This window comes from Tachypleus tridentatus, chromosome 3, assembly GCF_004210375.1.
Source record: "Tachypleus tridentatus isolate NWPU-2018 chromosome 3, ASM421037v1, whole genome shotgun sequence".
Classification (NCBI taxonomy): domain Eukaryota; kingdom Metazoa; phylum Arthropoda; class Merostomata; order Xiphosura; family Limulidae; genus Tachypleus; species Tachypleus tridentatus.
In genome coordinates, this window is record NC_134827.1 from 103,782,398 (window position 1) to 103,807,139 (window position 24,742).

The 24,742-nt window shown below is 37.1% G+C and overlaps 1 protein-coding gene across 1 annotated transcript in view; it reads right to left on the reverse strand.

Moving 5' to 3' along the window:
- Positions 1-4,556: 4,556 nt before the first annotated feature.
- LOC143247650 (paired mesoderm homeobox protein 2-like) overlaps positions 4,557-24,742 on the reverse strand; it is a 43,125-nt gene continuing 22,939 nt past the window's right edge. Inside the window, exon 3 of the mRNA XM_076496022.1 lies at positions 4,557-7,323. Within this exon, the coding sequence (XP_076352137.1) occupies positions 6,910-7,323 (414 nt within the window). The 3' untranslated portion in view covers positions 4,557-6,909. The remainder of the gene's footprint in view (positions 7,324-24,742) is intronic.

The following is a 24,742-nucleotide window of genomic DNA, read 5'->3' on the forward strand; positions in this document are numbered from 1 at the left end:
TAGTCATCATTACACGCAGCCAACTCTTGGGCTATTCCTTTACCAGCGAATAGTGGGATTGAAAGGGCTAACATGTTTGGTGCAAAGGGGATTCGAACCCCGGCTCATGAGTCGAGCACCTTAACCACCTGGCCGTGTAAAGCTAAAGGTGTTGAACTTAGCTCTATTTCTATTTTGTAAAACCTGTTGAGTCAATCTCAAACAATTTTAACATGTTGACTCTTTAGACAATGGTGAATGTTTTAAAGGAATTCAAGATCAAAGTATGAAAGTTGCTGGACTGTTTATTAAACAACCGTAGTTTTCTCATGGCCGATGAGATCTGGTGTGGGATCAGCTACAAATCTTTATTTGTTGGTGGGTCGAAGCAAACTGTAAATGTTGTTTGTAAAGAAACGTAAGTATAATCTTAAAATTTCGAGAAAAAAATTTGTTTCCGAGTTATTACATTGAAATAAATTATTGTTGTTACATTTCAATTATTTTAATTAAGTTCAAACACTCCTTGTCAGCTAATGGGTATTGCAACTTGTACTAGGTAGCTCGACTCGTAACTTGAGGATCGTGGGTTCGAGTTCCTGTTTGATCAAACATGATACTCGCCCTTTTAGCCGTTGGGGTGTTATAATGTTACATTCAATCGCATTATTCTTTGTACGAAATCAAAAACAACAGCAAATAAATAAACCAAACTTCAGACGCGTGACTAATTACAGGGCTGTCATGGCACGAGAGGATCTAGCGACGCCTGCTGTTAATATTTGGAATTAAAAGAACAGCACGTGAAACACATTTTCTATAATTCCTTGCTGTGTCCGTGGTTCCAGACTTTACACACATCCTGAAAGTGTTTTGTTTTAAAACGTAATCCAATATGGTTTTTGTTCTTACTTATTTTTATTATATATTGGCCTCTTTTGTGATAGTCTTATAACCAATGGTAACATTAATAATTAGGTGTTATTAATGCAGGCTACTTAACACACAGGTAAATGATGAATGGAGTTTTTATTCTGTGTGATAGAAAACCTTTCGTTATTATGCAGTTGACTTCTCTGCGAAACGAGCGACATCTAACCACATGGATGGTACACCAGTTTCTGGTGTTTTCTCAACATTTCCCAGCCTTCTTGCATACTAGGTCTGGCACGATCTAAAGATTAAGACGTTCTACTCGCAATCTGTGAGTTGTGGGTTCGAATTCCATTCACCGGACTTGCTTGTTCTTTCAACCGTGGGAGCGTTATAATGTGATATTCAATTTCACTATTAGTTGGTAATAGAGTACCTTGAGAGTTAGCAGTGGAATTGTCGGTTCGTTGTCTTACCTCTAGTCTAGGGACGGTTAGTCCAAATAGCACTTGAGTAACATTGCGCGAAATGCAGATTAAATCTAATTATGGACGCCAGTTAAAAATGATTACTTATTTGTTTGTTTCCAGTTAAGTACAAAGCTGTAGAATGGGCTATCTGTGTTCCGCCCATCACGGGTATCGAAAACCGGGTTTCTACCTTTTTAAGTTGACAGACATACCGCTGCGTTATTGGAGCCTAACGGTTAATATTAAAAGTTTTCTTCTATGGACGTTTCAAATAAGGCTTAGTATTTGAAATTATACAATTTTTACTCTAGATCACAGGGTACTTTTCTTTACCATATAGTTATCTTAATACAGGCATTTTTACTAGGGAAATGTATAATCCTGTCGGACCAATTTCGAAGAAGTCTAGGTCGGGGTTGGTCCTGTGGTTGGTCTCTGGATTTCGGAGCTGAAAAGAAGGTTTTGATTCCGTGTTCAACCACAGAATATTCCTCGAGCGTCAAAAGAGGGAGACAGTCAAATCTTCAGGTGATAGTGGGCTTCTGATTGCATGTCTTCCTTCGAGGCAACAGTGACCCGTATGTTCTCAGGGTGGGCTCAAACCCTTGTCCTTACACTTTTATTTTGTTGTTATAAAGATTGTCAACCAAAACACAACTCTGCTTCTCAACCTGGTGTGTAGTCACAATTATAAACACAGAAGTGATGTGTTATCAGTTGATAAACACAGTAGTGATGTATCATCAGTTGATAAACACAGTAGTGATGTGTCATCAGTTGATAAACACAGTAGTGATGTGTCATCAGTTGATAAACACAGTAATGATGTTTCATCGGTTGATAAACACAGTAATGATGCCTCTCATCAGTTGATAAACACAGTAGTGATGTTTCATCAGTTGATAAGTACAGTAGTGCTGTCTCATCAGTTGATAAACACTGTAGTTTATGGTTATAACTTAAAACCATATTTTGGGTAGTTTTAAGTACTGATAGAGAACTGGTATATTTCTGGTAATAAATTAAATACTTTTTTTTTTACATTCATAGCCATTACTGAAATTCTGTTATTGAAATTAACATTTAATAATTTATAGGTGTTGTCTGTAAGAGCGTTCGGTGATTATCGTAGTTTGTTAGCTAGAAGTTCCTTTAACTCCAATCGTCTTTTCAATATTTTGTTTTGTATGTCTGTGATGTCCAGAGGAACCCCCAGCTCCCACAGTCATCTCTAACCTCCTCTTCTTGGTGTTCAGAGGAACCCAGAGTCATCTCTAACCTCCTCTTCCTGATGTCCAGATGAACCCAGAGTCATCTCTAACCTCCTCTTCTTGCTTTAGGATGCTTGCAAATTGCCATTTTTTTTTTTTTTATTGAGCTCCTGTTGTTCTTTCAATGTGTTTTGCACATTTCTGTAACTCAGTGTTTGCCAAAATGTGAAGTGCCCCAAGGAGAGGGTAAATGATATCTTTTGAGGTCGCGAGAAATTAAGATATGGTCAGTAGTGTAATAATTCCAAATTAATCGTTTTAATGTAATATTTATTAAAGAAAATAATGAGTTATTAATGCAACACGTGGAGTATTTTAATATGTACTCGTGTATTGTATCTCATCACTTAACTTAATATTTTACTAATATAGAGAAGCTCGTGGTTAGATCATTCGACTCGTAATCTGAGGGTCGTGGGTTCGAATCCCCGTCATACTAAACACCTCTCCCTTTCACGGTGGTGACGTTATAAGTAACGGTCATCCCACTAGTAGTTGTTAAAAGAGTAGCTCAAGAGTTGGCGGTGGGTGGTGTTGACTAGCTGTCTTCCCTCTAGGCTTTAACTGCTGTATTAGGAAAGTCTAACCATACAGCTCTCGTGTAGCTTTGCACAATATTAAAAGAAACACGAATGCAAAAAAAAAAAAAAAGAGGAGGGCGCAAAAAAAAAATTAATGGGGCGTAGATGACAAAAGTTTGGGGGGGCTGCTGTAGTTAAAAATTAATGTCGGCGGCAGCTAACTTTAGTATATATTAACATTAAATATTGTCCACATAAATTATACAGTCTTCTGTCGTGAAATAATGGCTTGGTCAGTAGCATCTGCCTATTGGTCAGCAGTAATTGCCTGTTGATTAGTAGTATCTGTCTGTTGGTCAGAAGTATAGGCCTATTGGTCAGTAGTATCTGTCTGTTGGTCAATAGTATCTGCCTGTTGGTCAGTAGTATAGGCCTATTGGTCAGTAATATCTGTCTGCTGGTCAGTAGTATCTGCCTATTGGTCAGTAGTATCGGCCTGTTGGTCAGTAGTATATGCCTGTTGATCAGTAGTATCGGCCTGTTGGTCAGTAGTATAGGCTTATTGGTCAGTAGTATCGATCTGTTGGTCAGTAGTATATGCCTGTTGATCAGTAGTATCTGTCTATTGGGCAGTAGTATGTAGTATAGGCCTATTGGTCAGTAGTATCTGTCTGTTGGTCAGTAGTATCGGCCTGTTGGTTAGTAGTATCGGCCTGAGGAAGGATACTTTATTTCCTCGCCTTTTCCATTAAAATTTCTTGTTTTATTTTTAAACAAAAAATCCACAAGCTAATTAGAAGAAATTCCAATATCAATACTAATTAATGTATAAAAAATTCATATTCAAATTGATGACACATAACTTCTCCATCATTTCAAATCAATGTGTATTTAATTTCGCGCAAAGTCACTAGAGGGCTACATGTGGTAACCGTCCCTGATTTTGGGGTGATAGGCCAGAAGGAATGCAGCAAGTCAACACTAACCACCTTCAGTTTTGGTGCTACTTTTTTACCAACGCCCTCGTGGCTGAAAGGGCGAGCATGTTAGGTGGTGGATTACGAACACACTGCTCCAAGATTATACAATAATTGTCCTAACCACCAGGTCTTGCTATACTTTCTTAAATCATTAAACTATTAACGAAAAGAAATACAAGGAAAGAAGTTAATAATACCTTACTCGAGTGAAGCAAACAGGAGATTTACTGTGTGTTTGTTTATACATACAGGTGTCCTTTGTATCTAATCGTTCCCACGTCTGTCTGTAATACTTAGAGAAACTTTTTTATGTGTTCATTTCCTTTCTGTCATTTTGGCAATAAAAAAGCCAGTTAAAAATGTAGTTTCTTGCTCGATATATTTTGTACAATCTCAGTGTTATATTTAAAATGAATAAATGATTTTACAGAAAAAACACACACATTAAAAAAACGAATTATCTTTAAACTTCTGAGGTTAAATAAATCGAATTTATTGATGCACATTCATAGATTATTACATTTTAGTCGTATCTACTGCTCTATTAGCAGCTGTCGTGGACAGTTGCATAATCAGTGGACAAAGAGCATTGACCCTTCGGGAACCTTAGCATGTGCAAGCTATGAGTTCCTGTTTCGGTTTGTATGTCTCGAAGAAACAACAATAAACAAGTAAAAGTTATTTCCAGGAATGGAACACTTACACATGAAGAGAACTATTGTATCCATTCTATATTAACAACGTCTTTTGTTTTCCACAAGACGTACTGAAGGGTTGAAATTAGTATAATTATTTATAAACAAATAACTGTGTATCAAGTCAAAAAAAAATGTCAAATCCATCCCACGCCTAGATGGCACATGAGAGCTGAACTCTAGTTTCAATCGCACAAGCGGGCGAGGATGGTAGAACGTTTATCTGGACGCGATCCTACCTCTTATACTGCTGAGTGGACTGAGACAACATGGATAAAGTGTCTTGCAAGTTTCGAACTCGGGTTCTTCAGATTATAAGCTCAAAAACCACTAACCAAAGGTGCTCCTATATACACACAGGTTCAATTTTAAAAGTAAACACCACGAGTATTGATTATCTTGTATGGTATTATATCTCGAAACATTCATCGTTCAATCTTAACCCACCCTTTTACTCCAAATTTCTGAACTCAGAGATATGGTACCAACACAAATTGATTTTCTATCGACATGTCTGTCGAAACGTTTTGGAATATAGAATGATGAGTGATAGAAACAGAAAACAACAACAACAGAGAATAATATTTTAGTCAATGTAAAAACAAATAGAAATGGAAAATAAACCTATAAGGTTTTAGACTCGCCAAAAATAGAGCCTTTTTAGTCGTACGATTCATTATATAACAAAGAAATTAGGCTTCACGCTACATGGCAGACGATCCCTTTATGTCTCTTACTTGTAACATATACTTTTTCAGGGAATCCTTTTGTTATACCCTATGTACATATTTATAACACTTGCTATAAGATTTAAGTGTATTAATTGTGTTGTTATACTTGTCTTATTAGACTAACTCGTGAACATTTCGTATGAATTAAACTGAACTATACATTTATTATTAGCCAGCAGATGGCGCAGACATTTTAGTAGATTGACATTTTTTGAAGGTAGAACAGAACTTAGAAGTATCACATTTATATACATTCGAAACATATTTTAGATTTTAACTTTATCATGACAATGTTTCTAACAGTGTGCCTCGTTATGTTTAAATACTAACAGATCTGAACAATACCCACGTGACTTGTACTTCAACGTTTCAGAAATGGTCTGGGAAGAAAATATAGCATGTTTCGATACACGATTCCTATACTAGAGACATTGAAAGAAATATACGTAATAATCACGTGGAACACTATATAAACTATGCTGAACAGGACAAACACTTTGTCTTGTTACATTTTTATAACGAAGAAATTCAACGAGACAAACGTGAAACATTGTATAAACTATAGATGCTGAAAAAGACAAACAGTTTGTCTAGTTACAACATTTTTACAATGCAAAAACTCAATGAAACAAACGTGACAACTACGTGAAACACTGTATAAACTATAGATGCTGAAAAGGACAAACAGTTTGTCTTGTTACAACATTTTTATATTGAAGAAACTGAACAAAGAAAGTCGACATGTTTCAGGTTTTAAACCAGAAATATCTTATTATTAACCTTAAACGATTTCTTCAATGTTTCTCTCGATATAATAAGTGTAAATACTTTGTCTTGTTAATTTATGTATATATATATCTATACGTATTTTGAGACCTGCATGATTGAAGTAAACAAACGATTACATCTCTGTATTTATACGTGCATATGTGTTTTTTTTATCATAGTACTAATTGTTTTTGACTATTTTTAGTGGTTACATGGGTCTCCATTTGCTAGTAATAATATTAGATACCTTGATTTCATGTTAGATTTTTGTAAATTAAATTTTTAACACTTTCTTTAGTCAGTTATCTTGTAACTCTGAAAAAAAGACACACTCAAACTTTATCTTGAATTGGTTAGGGTTAACCTAATATATATATATTTATATATTGTAATTCAATTTTCGCATTCAACAATGCGTTTTCTTTTAAGGTATACACTCCGTCCCAGCCACTGGTAACTGACTATTGATCGACTACTGGAAAACATTAGCATTATAGTCATGAAATTTCCCACTGTATGTCTCTTTTTTCTTCTATAAAACCTGAGACACGTGGTTTTTTTTTTTAATTGTAATGTAAAATGTTTAGGCACTGATAACCATACGTCAAACTTCTCCGTTTTTTAGGGCACACCTGACAGGCTGCAGTCTTGTGAGCGAAATCGAAAATTTGTCAGCGGACTTCCAAAGTTGTACTGTGCCTGTGACGGATTATGGCTCGGCTGGACGACGGACGCGTTCTGGCCTTGTCTTGCTGCTGCGGCAGCACCAGAAACCATGGCACAGGAAGAGTAGGCCGGTACGCCGGCGAGCATGGGATTGTACACGGCGGTCGGCGACGGCTTCCAGTGCCCGGCGCAGGCGGAGGATCCTTGCACTGTGGGCGTGGAGTTCAGAGATGCTGCCGTCGTCGGTCGCGGAGCGATGGGTTGCTCGAAAGCTGTCATGTCTTGACCGCTGCGGTAAAGATGGTTTCTCTGAGCCAGAATACTGCGTTCATTTCGCCGAAACTTTGCCCTTCGATTTTGGAACCATACCTAATAAATAAAAGAAGATGAAAGTACATCCTGGTTTAAGAAGGAACCACAACGAATTCAGAATAAACGTGATTGTCTGTACTCTTCTAAATCACCGAAAAACAAAACAATTAATTGTGGTAAAGTAGTATTTGAGTTATTTACTATGAAAGCTAGTATCTCAGGTATCTCGTAATAGTATCTCGCTATTCATGTCAGTACCAAGTCGTATCTTGCTATAAATGTTAGAACCCCTGCAAGCCCGGCATGGCCAATCATGTTAAGGCGTGCGACTCGTAATCTGAGGGTCGCAGGTTCGCATCCCCATCGCGCCAAACATGCTCGTACTTTCAGCCGTGGGGGCGTTATAATGTGACGGTCAATCCCACTATTCGTTGGTAAAATAGTAGCCCAAGAGTTGGCGGTGGGTGGTAATGACTAGCTGCTTTCACTCTAGTCTTACACTGCAAAATTAGGGACGGCTAGCGCAGATAGCCCTCGAGTAGCATTGTGCGAAATTCAAAAAACAAACTAGAACCCCCGCCGTTAACTCAGCAATAAGTGTTATGATACAAGCGTTACATCAGAGGCACGTCTTTGTTGTTGCGTTTCTTTTTACTAACGATGCACCAAAGTTTCTAATGAAATATTTAAATTCCTTGAGTAACATTTAAGTTCTCAGAACCTAAACTCGAAATTCGATTCTTAAGTTGAAGGAAACTTTTAATGTTTTTTTTGAATGTCAAGATAACTTAAGTTTAGAATTTTTCTATTTTTACATATATATATATATATATACTCTGGAAAACTCCAGCTCCTAAAAGAGTTATTCAGGTTGTATCAGACGTCATCTAGTCGTGTCCCTATTCAAAAGATGTTTCAATCTCTGCTCCAGTACAGCGGTAAGTCTACGGATTTACAAGGCTAAAATCAGGGGTTCGATTCCCCTCGGTGCGCTCAGCAGATAGCCCCATGTGGCTTTGCTATAAAAAAACACACATACACACACACTCTGTTCCAGTTATGGCATTTTGTGTAAAATAATCACTCGGTTCCCTATTATTTTAAAATAACATCCATACCCAAATAATCATTGTAAATAACACTGACAGTTAACCCTAAAAACCAACATATTTGAAACTCGTAAAAAATTGCGCACTGTCATCAAATTTATGCTCGTTTTTTAATTATCAGTAATGAGTTTTCAAGTACTTAAGAATAAACACAAATGTCAAGGATGATACACATGTATAAAAGTTACTTCTGTCTGAAGATATGAATCAGACTCATCTTGAAACGTGCTTTTCGAATTACGCGAGAAAACTTTTCATTTGACATTCATTTGTTCACGTATCATGTACAAGTTATAGGAAAGTGGCTCGCATGTCACATACAAGAACAAAACTAACTAAACACGGTTTGAAAACTATAGTGCATAAACTGTTAAAGGTACTGAGAAAATATAGTCACTCAATAGTGGGACCACATGAAGATATCATGTACCATAACATACCTTTAACTATTTATCATTAATAGAACTGGATCTACTGACCTTTAACCACTTTATCATCAATACAACTGGATCTACCTACATTTAACTACTTTATCATCAATAGAACTGGACCTACATACCTTTAACTACTTTAACATCAATACAACTGGATCTACCTACCTTTAACTATTTATCATCAATACAACTGGATCTACTTACCTTTAACTACTTTGTCATCAATAGAACTGGATCTACCTACCTTTAACTGCTTTATCATCAACACAACGGGATCTACCTACCTTTAACTACTTTGTCATCAATAGAACTGGATCTACCTACCTTTAACTGCTTTATCATCAATAGAACTGGATCTACCTACCTTTAACTACTTTATCATCAACACAACGGGATCTACATACCTTTAACTACTTTATCATCAATACAACTGGATCTACCTACATTTAACTACTTTATCATCAACACAACTGGATCTACATACCTTTAACTACTTTATCATCAATACAACTGGATCTACTTACCTTTAACTACTTTATCATCAACACAACGGGATCTACCTACCTTTAACTACTTTATCATCAACACAACGGGATCTACATACCTTTAACTACTTTATCATCAACACAACTGGATCTACATACCTTTAACTACTTTGTCATCAATAGAACTGGATCTACATACCTTTAACTACTTTGTCATCAATACAGATGGATCTACCTACATTTAACCACTTTATCATCAATACAACTGGATCTACCTACCTTTAACTACTTTATCATCAATAGAACTGGATCTACCTACCTTTAACTACTTTGTCATCAACACAATTGGATCTACATACCTTTAACTACTTTATCATCAATACAACTGGATCTACCTACATTTAACTACTTTATCATCAACACAACTGGATCTACATACCTTTAACTACTTTATCATCAATACAACTGGATCTACTTACCTTTAACTACTTTATCATCAACACAACGGGATCTACATACCTTTAACTACTTTATCATCAACACAACGGGATCTACCTACCTTTAACTACTTTATCATCAATAGAACTGGATCTACCTACCTTTAACTACTTTATCATCAACACAACGGGATCTACATACCTTTAACTACTTTATCATCAATACAGCTGGATCTACCTACATTTAACTACTTTATCATCAATAGAACTGGATCTACTTACCTTTAACTACTTTATCATCAACACAACTGGATCTACCTACATTTAACTACTTTATCATCAACACAACTGGATCTACATACCTTTAACTACTTTATCATCAATACAACTGGATCTACTTACCTTTAACTACTTTATCATCAACACAACTGGATCTACCTACCTTTAACTACTTTATCATCAACACAACGGGATCTACATACCTTTAACTACTTTATCATCAACACAACTGGATCTACATACCTTTAACTACTTTGTCATCAATAGAACTGGATCTACATACCTTTAACTACTTTGTCATCAATACAGATGGATCTACCTACATTTAACCACTTTATCATCAATACAACGGGATCTACCTACCTTTAACTACTTTATCATCAACACAACGGGATCTACATACCTTTAACTACTTTATCATCAACACAACTGGATCTACATACCTTTAACTACTTTATCATCAATACAACTGGATCTACTTACCTTTAACTACTTTATCATCAACACAACGGGATCTACATACCTTTAACTACTTTATCATCAACACAACGGGATCTACCTACCTTTAACTACTTTATCATCAATAGAACTGGATCTACCTACCTTTAACTACTTTATCATCAACACAACGGGATCTACATACGTTTAACTACTTTATCATCAACACAACGGGATCTACATACCTTTAACTACTTTATCATCAATACAGCTGGATCTACCTACATTTAACTACTTTATCATCAACACAACTGGATCTACATACCTTTAACTACTTTATCATCAATACAGCTGGATCTACCTACATTTAACTACTTTATCATCAATACAACTGGATCTACCTACCTTTAACTACTTTATCATCAACACAACGGGATCTACATACCTTTAACTACTTTATCATCAATACAGCTGGATCTACCTACATTTAACTACTTTATCATCAATAGAACTGGATCTACTTACCTTTAACTACTTTATCATCAACACAACTGGATCTACATACCTTTAACTACTTTATCATCAATACAACTGGATCTACTTACCTTTAACTACTTTATCATCAACACAACGGGATCTACATACCTTTAACTACTTTATCATCAACACAACGGGATCTACCTACCTTTAACTACTTTATCATCAATAGAACTGGATCTACCTACCTTTAACTACTTTATCATCAACACAACGGGATCTACATACCTTTAACTACTTTATCATCAAACACAACTGGATCTACATACCTTTAACTACTTTGTCATCAATAGAACTGGATCTACATACCTTTAACTACTTTATCATCAACACAACTGGATCTACATACCTTTAACTACTTTGTCATCAACACAACTGGATCTACATACCTTTAACTACTTTGTCATCAACACAACTGGATCTACATACCTTTAACTACTTTATCATCAACACAACTGGATCTACATACCTTTAACTACTTTGTCATCAATAGAACTGGATCTACATACCTTTAACTACTTTATCATCAACACAACTGGATCTACATACCTTTAACTACTTTGTCATCAATAGAACTGGATCTACATACCTTTAACTACTTTATCATCAATACAACTGGATCTACCTACCTTTAACTACTTTATCATCAATACAGCTGGATCTACCTACATTTAACTACTTTATCATCAATACAGCTGGATCTACCTACATTTAACTACTTTATCATCAATACAACTGGATCTACCTACCTTTAACTACTTTGTCATCAATACAGATGGATCTACCTACATTTAACCACTTTATCATCAATACAACGGGATCTACCTACCTTTAACTACTTTATCATCAACACAACGGGATCTACATACCTTTAACTACTTTATCATCAACACAACTGGATCTACATACCTTTAACTACTTTATCATCAATACAACTGGATCTACTTACCTTTAACTACTTTATCATCAACACAACGGGATCTACATACCTTTAACTACTTTATCATCAACACAACGGGATCTACCTACCTTTAACTACTTTATCATCAATAGAACTGGATCTACCTACCTTTAACTACTTTATCATCAACACAACGGGATCTACATACGTTTAACTACTTTATCATCAACACAACGGGATCTACATACCTTTAACTACTTTATCATCAATACAGCTGGATCTACCTACATTTAACTACTTTATCATCAACACAACTGGATCTACATACCTTTAACTACTTTATCATCAATACAGCTGGATCTACCTACATTTAACTACTTTATCATCAATAGAACTGGATCTACCTACCTTTAACTACTTTATCATCAACACAACGGGATCTACATACCTTTAACTACTTTATCATCAATACAGCTGGATCTACCTACATTTAACTACTTTATCATCAATACAACTGGATCTACTTACCTTTAACTACTTTATCATCAACACAACTGGATCTACATACCTTTAACTACTTTATCATCAATACAACTGGATCTACTTACCTTTAACTACTTTATCATCAACACAACGGGATCTACATACCTTTAACTACTTTATCATCAACACAACTGGATCTACCTACCTTTAACTACTTTATCATCAATAGAACTGGATCTACCTACCTTTAACTACTTTATCATCAACACAACGGGATCTACATACCTTTAACTACTTTATCATCAACACAACGGGATCTACATACCTTTAACTACTTTGTCATCAATAGAACTGGATCTACATACCTTTAACTACTTTATCATCAACACAACTGGATCTACATACCTTTAACTACTTTGTCATCAACACAACTGGATCTACATACCTTTAACTACTTTGTCATCAACACAACTGGATCTACATACCTTTAACTACTTTGTCATCAACACAACTGGATCTACATACCTTTAACTACTTTGTCATCAATAGAACTGGATCTACATACCTTTAACTACTTTATCATCAACACAACTGGATCTACATACCTTTAACTACTTTGTCATCAATAGAACTGGATCTACATACCTTTAACTACTTTATCATCAATACAACTGGATCTACATACCTTTAACTACTTTATCATCCATACAGCTGGATCTACCTACCTTTAACTACTTTATCATCAATACAGCTGGATCTACCTACATTTAACTACTTTATCATCAATACAGCTGGATCTACCTACATTTAACTACTTTATCATCAATACAACTGGATCTACCTACCTTTAACTACTTTGTCATCAGTACAGATGGATCTACCTACATTTAACTACTTTATCATCAATACAACTGGATCTACTTACCTTTAACTACTTTGTCATCAATACAGCTGGATCTACCTACCTTTAACTACTTTATCATCAATACAACTGGATCTACTTACCTTTAACTACTTTATCATCCATACAACTGGATCTACCTACCTTTAACTACTTTATCATCAATACAGCTGGATCTACATACCTTTAACCTTTTCTTAAGCCTTCTAATTATTCATGATATAAATAATGAACATTAATTCTTCCAACTTAAATTGTTTTAATCAATACGACAACAAACAACTATCACTCTGATGTTAATTTTTCCCAAACTACCACTTGTTTTGTATTTACTATTGTTTACGTATAAACGATTGCCATAATTTCTAATTACTTAATTTTTTGATTATCTTTGGTGAAACTCATGATTAACGTTCCTTAATTTCTTTCCCCGGTCCTTGTCTATGTATTATGTTCCCCAACGTCGGTAAAAGTTTTACACATTTGATATGTGTGAATACACCATGCTTGTTCCAGGTGTCACTGGCGGTGGAACAAATGTTACAAAACATTCGATGAATTATCTGAATAAAATGCTTATGTTTCTTAACCTCTCAACCGGAAGCTGGCATGACCTGATGGTCAGGGCACTCGACTTGGAATATGCTGGTCTTGAGTTCGAAACCCATCACCGAAAGTACTCGGTGTGTTATAATATGATCATCAAATATACTTTTCGTTGGTAAATTAATAATAATGAAACGAACTGTCAAAGTGGGTAATGTTGGCCAGCTGTCTTCCGTCTGGTCCATCCCTTCTAAACCAAGGATGAGTAACGCAGGTAGCCGTCATGTAGCTCTGCGCGAGCTTCAGAAACAACCCAATGTTCTCAATTGTGTTTTTCATCGTTAGCAGATGGCCGTCAGTACTCTTACCAGATGGTGCAAAGTTGATAGTAAGTCCCCCCTCTGAAAAAACAAACAAACAAGCACACTCTCTTTGGTATTCGTTTCTTTAGAAGAAAACCTTACTCAAAATTCCTCAACTTCTAACTTATCGAAGCGAAAACTTTTGGCTATTTTACCTCTCAAAGTCGATTTCTAAAGGAAGAAATGAAACTCACACGCAGACGACTGAAGTTAACCCTAAAATAGTACAGCGAAGGTCTGCCAAATGACGTCTTTCTTGGTCGAATGATTCGATCCGTTTCTATAGTTTCATATGGTAAGATGATTCGATCCGTTTCTATAGTTTCATATGGCAAGAAGATGATTCGATCCGTTTCCATAGTTTCATATGGTAAGATGATACGATTCGTTTCCATAGTTTCATATGGTAAGAAGATGATTCGATCCGTTTCCATAGTTTCATATGGCAAGAAGATGATTCGATCCGTTTCTATAGTTTCATATGGTAAGATGATTCGATCCGTTTCTATAGTTTCATATGGCAAGAAGATGATTCGATCCGTTTCCATAGTTTCATATGGCAAGAAGATGATTCGATCCGTTTCTATAGTTTCATATGGCAAGAAGATGATTCGATCCGTTTCTATAGTTTCATATGGCAAGAAGATGATTCGATCCGTTTCCATAGTTTCATATGGCAAGAAGATGATTCGATCCGTTTCCATAGTTTCATATGGCAAGAAGATGATTCGATCCGTTTCTATAGTTTCATATGGCAAGAAGATGATTCGATCCGTTTCTATAGTTTCATATGGCAAGAAGATGATTCGATCCGTTTCCATAGTTTCATATGGTAAGATGATACGATTCGTTTCCATAGTTTCATATGGTAAGAAGATGATTCGATCCGTTTCCATAGTTTCATATGGCAAGAAGATGATTCGATCCGTTTCCATAGTTTCATATGGTAAGATGATACGATTCGTTTCCATAGTTTCATATGGTAAGAAGATGATTAGGATAGAATTTTCACGCAGACCTGAACAAAGGGTATCTGAGCGTAGCCCTCCTTATTTATGACATAGTACGTTAAATGGAATATAGGAAGTGTACAGCACCGCCAGACACCAGCTCGCAGGTTGTTTGATCGAACAGTAAGGTCTGAATGGCAGTAATCTTATGGCGCCACTAGTAAGCTTTCAATTCACTGTCTAGACAAGTTAAACAGTAGCCCACGACCGGAAGTCAAGTTAAGCAGCAGGCCACAACCGGAAGACAAGTTAAACAGTAGCCCACGACCGGAAGACAAGTTAAACAGTAGGCCACGACCGGAAGACAAGTTAAACAGTAGGCCACGACCGGAACACAAATTAAACAGTAGGCCACGACCGGAAGACAAGTTAAACAGTAGCCCACAACCGGAAGACAAGTTAAACAGTAGGCCACGACCGGAAGACAAGTTAAACAGTAGCCCACGACCGTAAGACAAGTTAAATAGTAGGCCACGACCGGAAGACAAGTTAAATAGTAGGCCACGACCGGAAGACAAGTTAAACAGTAGGCCACGACCGGAAGACAAGTTAAACAGTAACGACCGGAAGACAAGTTAAATAGTAGGCCACGACCGGAAGACAAGTTAAATAGTAGGCCACGACCGGAAGACAAGTTAAACAGTAGGCCACGACCGGAAGACAAGTTAAACAGTAGGCCACGACCGGAGAAGGAAGAGAAAATGGTAAAACAAGTGATAATAAAATCCGGTTTTGGAAACAGAACAACATCGATATATAACGTACACTTTGCGGTGTTCAATATACTGAAATGATAAACTGTTTGTACAAACACACGAATATTTCTGTCACTATCTCTGTGTTTGTCTGGAGTAACTGTCGGTTTTACTTTTCACAACTGTACGAAGGAAGGAAGAAATTTAACACTCAAACTACAAACTTTTTGTGGTGTTTGTGTGTGTGTGTGAGTGACTCTTATGTTATTATGAACACGACCACGCAAACAGTTCGTGGTGAGTGTGTGACTATGACCTTATTATGGATTATTTAACTAACAAGGAACACGACCACACAAACAGTTGGTGGTGAGTGTGTGACTATGACCTTATTATGGATTATTTAACTAACAAGGAACACGACCACGCAAACAGTTTGTGGTGAGTGTGTGACTATGACCTTATTATGGATTATTTAACTAACAAGGAACACGACCACACAAACAGTTCGTGGTGAGTGTGTGACTATGACGTTATTATGGATTATTTAACTAACAAGGAACACGACCACGCAAACAGTTCGTGGTGAGTGTGTGACTATGACCTTATTATGGATTATTTAACTAACAAGAAACACGACCACACAAACAGTTCGTGGTGAGTGTGTGACTATGACCTTATTATGGATTATTTAACTAACAAGGAACATGACCACACAAACAGTTCGTGGTGAGTGTGTGACTATGACCTTATTATGGATTATTTAAGTAATAAATTAATTCCTCTGGTGTTGAAATGTTCAAACCTTCTTCAACACAAAGATCCACCCCTTCTTCTTTGCCTGACAGGTCTGGTAGTTAGGGGGCTCGACTTTTAATCTGTTGGTCATGGGTTTGAACCTCTGTCACCAAACATGCTTGCTCTTTCAGTTGCGGAGGTGTTATAATGTGACGGCCAATCTCACTATTTGTTGGTGAAGTAGTAGTCCAAACGTTGGTACAATATGAAGGTTACAGGTTCGAATCTCTGTCACACCAAACATGCTTGCCGTTTCAGCCGTGGATGCGTTATAAAGTGACAGTCACCCCCACAATTCGTAGATACAAAAGTAGCCTTACACTGCTAAATTAGGGACGGCTAGCGCAGTTAGCTCTCCAGTAGCTTTGCGCGAAATTCAAAACCAACCAAACTTAACAAGGAAGGGTCACGCGTTTGTTTTTTAAGACATAGCAACCTGCAAAGGTCAACACATCTTTTCTGTTGCCTTTTTTGCTGCAAATGCTTGTAAATGAAACCTTATCAGACAGTAAAGTTCGCTTAAACCAAGGTTGAATGTCGAAACAAAAATTAAAACAATAATTCAACCGTTTCTTTCTTTTGAAGACTGCGAGAAATATTTGATCTCTAACACTCTGGATACCGATGTATTATTTTTATCTGAGGTTCCCTCCTGGAAAGGCGCTGAGGTAGAGCAAACGACACAGTTGCGTTTCTAACCAGAGAAAGAAATGGCGCGGAAATTGATTTTGTGGGTTATCTTTTGTACAGCTAGAGCTGCCAGGCGGCTTTCTTGTCACCTCGTCGCGGGACCAGAACGGCTGTAGACAGGACTAGTGGTGAACGAAGTTAAGCACATGTTCTTGTCTGAGAAGTCGGCTGATCCAGATGAGATGAGTCTCCGGTTTCGGTAATAAAGTTTCGTTTCCCAACCTACCCCCACGGCCGTTAGTTTAATAAAAACTCAAAATTTGTATGACCTTCTGCTCTTAAGTGGCTAAGTGACACACGCCTCATTTAGTTTTGTCGAGAATATGGGAGCATGTGTCCCCGCGGTATAACCGTCGCCCACCGTTCGCCGTATCGCGCAATCTAATCTGATTTGTTGAAAGTTATGGTTCCGCTACGTTGAGCGCAGAAAGGTTTTCCGTCAACCCTAAATATACAGTTTTGTATGATTTGACTTGGGTCAGGTAAATTATTTCCAATTTGAAGAGAGATAAAAAAAAAAGGAACAAAATAAGTAAGCAAACACTTGTTATTGCATGTTATATTATTTAGTTTTGTTTTAGAATTTCGCGGAAAGCTCTTTGAAGACTATCTGTGCAAGCCGTTCCTAATTTGGAAGCTATGGACTAGAGAGAAGGCAGTTGGTAAACACCACCCACCGCCAACTCTTTACAAACGAATAGTAAGATTGATCTTTATAGCGTTTCCACGACTGAAAGAGTTAGCATATTCGACGATGGATTTCAAACGCGCGACTCACAAATTGCGAGTGTAGTGCCATAGTCACCAGGACCATATTTTTGAAAGGAAAAACAAAATATTTAAAAAATAATTAAGTTCAAAACTTTTCATCGTATTTTGCTTTTATAAGTTACAGAAAAACTTAGAGTTCTATCTAATATCGAAGCATAATAAAAATGAAATATAGAACATGTTAGGCCTAACGCGTTACAGAGGATAACGTTTTGGGCTGCGGTATGATAGTCCAACGTTAAAAGCAATATGTCATTGAATATGCTCCGCACCTTCAGTTGCAGGTGCGTTATAAAAGTGTCAGTCATTCCCATTCCTCGGTTCAAAATGCCGGACAAAACCCTTGCGGTGGCGTTAGTCCTGGCTGACTATTTTATCTATGGCAGTAGTCCAAAACATTATGAATTTATATTGAACAATAGTGCGTGGTTTCTGACCTTGCGTTTACCCCAAGTGCGAATAATGTATTTTTCAGCTTGGAGACGGGTTATGTTGACTAGCTGCCTTCTCTCTAATCTATCAATCCAAAATATACGAATTATCAAACACACAAATACAATCTAATAAGTGAACGAAACTAAGGGGTAGTTGGTATCCAAAATAGAAAGAAAAAAACGAAACTGTTGTATTATTTTATGTTCACAAAGTTTGACTGGTTCTTACACACACAATATTCATTATTTCCCATCTTCACGGCCCGGCATGGCCACATGGGTTAAGGCATTCGACTCGTAATTTTAGGGTTCCGAATCCTTCTCGCACCAAACAAGCTCGCTTTTTCAGCCGTGGGGGCGTTATAATGATACGGTCAATCCCACTATTCGTTGGTAAAAGAGTAGCCCAACAGTTGGCAGTGGATGGTGATGACTAGCTGCCTTCCCTCTAGTCTTACACTGCTAAATTAGGGACGGGTAGCGCAGATAGCCCTCATTTAGCTTTGCACGAAATTCAAAAACAAACAAACCCATCTTCACCTACACTTCCACCCCTCCACGATTCAACAGTAAATCCGAAGACTTATAATATGAGCAGAGCACAGATAACCCATTGTGTAACTTTGGCTTTTAACAACAACCTAAGAATTAAAATGTTTTGTTTTATCCCGAGTTGTATGCACCCATAAGACAGCTGTGCAAAATTTCATTAGCTAGATCTGTTTACCTTGGACTGTAGAGCCACGTGAAATTTCCCAGAATATTTCAGTGCCTTCTATGTTTATTCTAGGTGGTATGAATATGAAGCCTAATATGAACTTTTCTGTACAGTTTTACCGTTAAAATTTTAAAGCCGCTTTAAAATATCTTTCAAAATAACCTGTTATTTCGCCGTTATTCTCTGCTGGACTGAGGTTAGCGAGCACCTAAGGACCGCGGCCTGCGGATTCTTACTTTATCTTCTGGAAATTTTACTATGTATATTAATCTGAGTGCTAATAGAGTGAAGCAATGAGTTCAGTTTGCGCCTGTTTAGTGGAGGCGGTTACTTATTGTAGTTGTGAACTTGAACTTGGACTACTAGTGTAAATGAGAAAAAAACAATCCAAAACGATTAAAAGTCATCCAGAGATCTTCGTTCCCACACCTTAGCTCGGAACGAGATAGCCACCTGGTGTCGCTACTGCTGCTTCCGGATGTCGTCATCCTTAAACATGACAAACTTAACCCATTTTATAGTGTGTGTAATGTTAAAAGTATTCTGACCTGCATATCACTAACCTGTACGAGTTGCTCTACATTAAAAATATTGTTAAACAACAATTATTCCAGAGTAGGTGCTTTGAGTTGATGCAACGCACAACGGGCGAAATTGAAAGCAAAGTTTCTATTTTAGATAAAACTACAGACAACTTTTCATAAACACGGAGAAATAAAGTTTCAGTACCCCCCCTCCCAGTGGCACAGTAGTATTTCTGCAAACTTACAATGCTAGAAACCCGGTTTCGATACCCGTGGTGGGAAGAACACATATAGCCTATTGTGTAACTTTGTGCTTAACGTCAAACAAACTGTATTTTAGTGCTGTATTGTTTGTATGTTTGGAATTAAGCACAAAGCTACACAATGGGCTATCTGTGTTCTTTCCACTATGGGTTTAGAAACCCAGTTTCTAACGATGTGAGAGCGCAGACATACAGATGTGCCACTGGGGAGCGCGTGCGCTGTGAAACCGATTCTTTATTCAGCCTAGTTCCTAATCCACCTAAATCTCATCATTGGATGTCATGTGATAAATTAGGAGCTAACCTGAAGGTATCTTTGTGCTTTGTAAATTATATCAAGAGAACCAGTAGAATGTGTGGAAATTCAGCAAAATATACAGAGTTTTGACATTGCACTAACCACACAAAATCAAATAGATGGTCTCTTCCTAAAAGTTCTTTTAAAACAAAAATCATCATCAATCTAATTAGTTCTCTGTGGATTTACACTTGTTAACAGAATCCTCAGAGCTCAGAAAAATATTGAATTTGTGAAGAACACCTCAGAAAATTACACAGTAAGGTTATTCGAAAGTAAAAAAAAAAACAACTTATCTTAAGTGCATTTTCTATGAAGTGCCAAGTAACCTAAAACGGTTCGGCTGTTTTGAACTTCGCGCAGAGCTAAATTTCGCGGTGTAAACTGCGATAGCCATCCTTAATTTAGCACTGTAAATTAGATGGAAGGCAGCTAGACATCACTACCCACCGCCAACTTTTGGGCTACCTTTTACCAATGAATAGTGGGATTGACCGTTACATTATAATAACGCACCCACGGCTAAAAGGATGAGCATGTTGGGTGCGACGGGGATTCGAACCCGCGACCCTCAAATTAGGAGTTGAGTGCTCTAACCCCCTGGCCATGCGATTTTTTTTATGCACAGATAAAAAGATAGAAAATCATGTGCTACTCTTAAGTAATGTTGATGCTCACGATGTTAGTAAAACACGAGGTGTGTGTGTGTTTTCTTATAACAAAGCAACATCGGGCAATTTGCTGTGTCCTTCGAAGGAAATCAAACTCCTGATTTTAGCGTTGTAAATCCGTAAACTTACCGTTGTCTCAGCCGAGGACAGGTTCAAGAAGTCTGGATATAAATAAACAAAAACCCTCTAACCCGAGCGTTTTCGAAAGGTGGATCTTTCTTCTTCAGGGGTAAATAATGCTAATAAATGTACGTTAAATAAAATATACTCAAATTATGTTTCACTTTTAATTTGGGCAAATGGTTGTCTTATTTTGTTTTTATGTGTTATAATTTGGAAATTTTATTACAGCCACGGGCCTGAAAAGATAGAAACGGGCCGGGCCTCTCCTAGAGGTTCTGCTCGCCGTTGGTAGTTTTGTTGCATCATGGTAATCATATATCAAATTTGTCTCCTTGTCTTCTTTTACTCATGAGTTTTCACGCTGGTCGGTCCCTTGCTGGTAGAGCGGTAAGTCTAAGGATTTACAATGCTAAAATCAAGGGTTCGATTCCCCTCGGTGGACTCGGCAGATGGTCCGATGTGGCTTCGCTGTAAGAAAACACACACACATACACAAAAGTGTGGGTGAAAGCTGTAGCTCAGCTACCCCGTCACACCAAACGTGCTCGCCCTTTCGGTCGTGGGGTCGTTATAACGTGACGGTCAATCCAACTGTTCGTTGGTAAAAGAATAAACCAAAAGTTGGACTCGGCAGATGGCCCGATGTGGCTTTGCTATAAGAAAACAAACACTCATACACTGGTCGAAAGAAAAGCGAAATAAATATATTCTTTAAAATCTTACTGTGAAGTGTCAGCCAAACTTTATGTAATGGACCTGAATCTGGATTACTTCCAACATACACCGTTTTCTTCCTCTTTTCTTATTGTCTCTCTTCTCTAGCTGAACAGGGGTAAGTTACAAACTTACAACATTAAAATATTGGGTTCGATATCTCGCAGATGGCTCCATGTGACAATAAAACTGTCTACATCTTTATCAGTTCTAACCAGTTTAATCTCTTTACCAAGAACATCTCGTCTATACAGCACGTGGTTACTACACCACGTTGTTTTACCCTTATGGTTTGGTTTGGTGTGACGGGGATTCGAACTCGCAACTCTCGGATTATGAGTCGAGTGCCTTAATCGCCTGGCCATGCCAGGTCTTCCCCTTATGACTACGAATGTTTGTAGGCCCGGCATGGCCAGGTGGTTAGCACGCTCGACTCGTAATCTGAGGGTCGCGGGTTCGAATCCCTGTCACACCAAACATGTTTGCCCTTTCAGCCGTGGAGGTGTATTATGTGACGGTCAATCCCACTATTCGTTGGTAAAAGAGTAGCCCAAGAGTTGGCGGTGAGTGGTGATGACTAGCTGCTTTCCCTCTGGTCTTACACTGCTAAATTAGGGACGGCTAGCGCAAATAACACTCGTGTACTTTTGCGCAAAAGTAAAAACAAACAAACGAATGTTTATTTTTTTCTATTTAAACACAAAGCTATACAATGAGCTATCTCTGTTCTGCCTACCACGGGTGTCGAAACCCAGTTTCTAGAGTTGTAAGTCCGCAGACATGGCGTTGTACCACTGGAGAGCAACTACTACCGTAAAAGGAATATATAAAAAATAAACTGTTTGTAATAGGCTGTCGAGAAACAAATTTATATGTTCATGAATTCTAAGTATACACTTTTATTTTATTCTGTTTTTTTTTTAGTGGGGGTGAATATTTTAGCAACCTGTTACTTCCGAAAACTGTAATTAGTTTTCCTAATCACACATTATTTTTGTAGAACTGTTGTAAGGCTACAGATCACATGTGAGAGCTATTTATTGTACTAATAACTAATGCGTGGAGTTCCAAAGAATGAAATAGATAACATAGGCCTGCGAATTTAATTTTCGTAAGATTTGTTTCAGTTTTAATAACGAATTTTCGTTAATTCAGCTATACAGGTTTCGAAAATTTGTTTTCTATTACCTAAGGGTTTTTTTTTTTCTGGAAATAAAGAAAAAAAACTATTACTTATATCATATTATTATTTCATTTACAACAATAGAGATTTTTTATTATTATGTCTGGGTTCTAGAAGGAGCGATAAGAATCTCACGTCGCGATTTGTCTAGAGAAATCTATAGCAAGTGGTTGTTGTCAACACTTTAAGCACATGAAAATATGATCCGATTTAAATTAAAATGATTCACTTCTGTAAAAGCACATATGACGTTCTGTGAAAGATCCATATGTGATGCAAAAAACAGGCGTAATTTTCGGATTCAGCGTATTGGAATTACTCTGGAACATCGAAAAGTTTCAAAACAATAAAACCATCGCAGGTCTATATTACCATCTCTCATGAAACACAAATATTATAATGAAATAAAGAAAACAAGTGTTTATGTTTGGTTAAAACACACGTCTATGACAAAAAGAAATATTATATTTATCTGCAAGGTTTCTGACAAAAGCCATTCGTCAGTCAGTTTAAATCTTGTACACAGAAAAGAGGGCTTAGATAAAATATTAAATTATTTTAACCAAGTGTGTTTGTACACCTTTTTAATGGTTTTAATAGATAACCCCATAATAAGAAGAGACTGATTGTTATTACTGAGCATTCTTGCCATATAGTTCTGTTGTTACTAGGCCTTGTTTAATTATAAATTACTATAATTTTTGAAACTTTTACTTCAGTTATATAATTATTATTAGTATTTCAGAAGCTTTTACTTCGTGTTTAACACATTAATTATTTAATTAAAGATAATTTGAAAACATTTTAGTTTCGTCAAATTTTCAAAAACCAGATACGTAGGAAGGGTAACAAACCCTAACAAACAGATATGTAGGAAGGGTAACAAACCCTAACAAACAGATACGTAGGAAGGGTAACAAACCCTAACAAACAGATATGTAGGAAGGGTAACAAACCCTAACAAACAGATGTGTAGGAAGGGTAACAAACCCTAACAAACAGATGTGTAGGAAGGGTAACAAACCCTAACAAACAGATATGTAGGAAGGGTAACAAACCCTAACAAACAGATATGTAGGAAGGGTAACAAACCCTAACAAACAGATATGTAGGAAGGGTAACAAACCCTAACAAACAGATACGTAGGAAGGGTAACAAACCCTAACAAACAGATACGTAGGAAGGGTAACAAACCCTAACAAACAGATACGTAGGAAGGGTAACAAACCCTAACAAACAGATATGTAGGAAGGGTAACAAACCCTAACACACAGATATGTAGGAAGGGTAACAAACCCTAACAAACAGATACGTAGGAAGGGTAACAAACCCTAACAAACAGATATGTAGGAAGGGTAACAAACCCTAACAAACAGATATGTAGGAAGGGTAACAAACCCTAACAAACAGATACGTAGGAAGGGTAACAAACCCTAACAAACAGATACGTAGGAAGGGTAACAAACCCTAACAAACAGATGTGTAGGAAGGGTAACAAACCCTAACAAACAGATATGTAGGAAGGGTAACAAACCCTAACAAACAGATACGTAGGAAGGGTAACAAACCCTAACAAACAGATATGTAGGAAGGGTAACAAACCCTAACAAACAGATATGTAGGAAGGGTAACAAACCCTAACAAACAGATATGTAGGAAGGGTAACAAACCC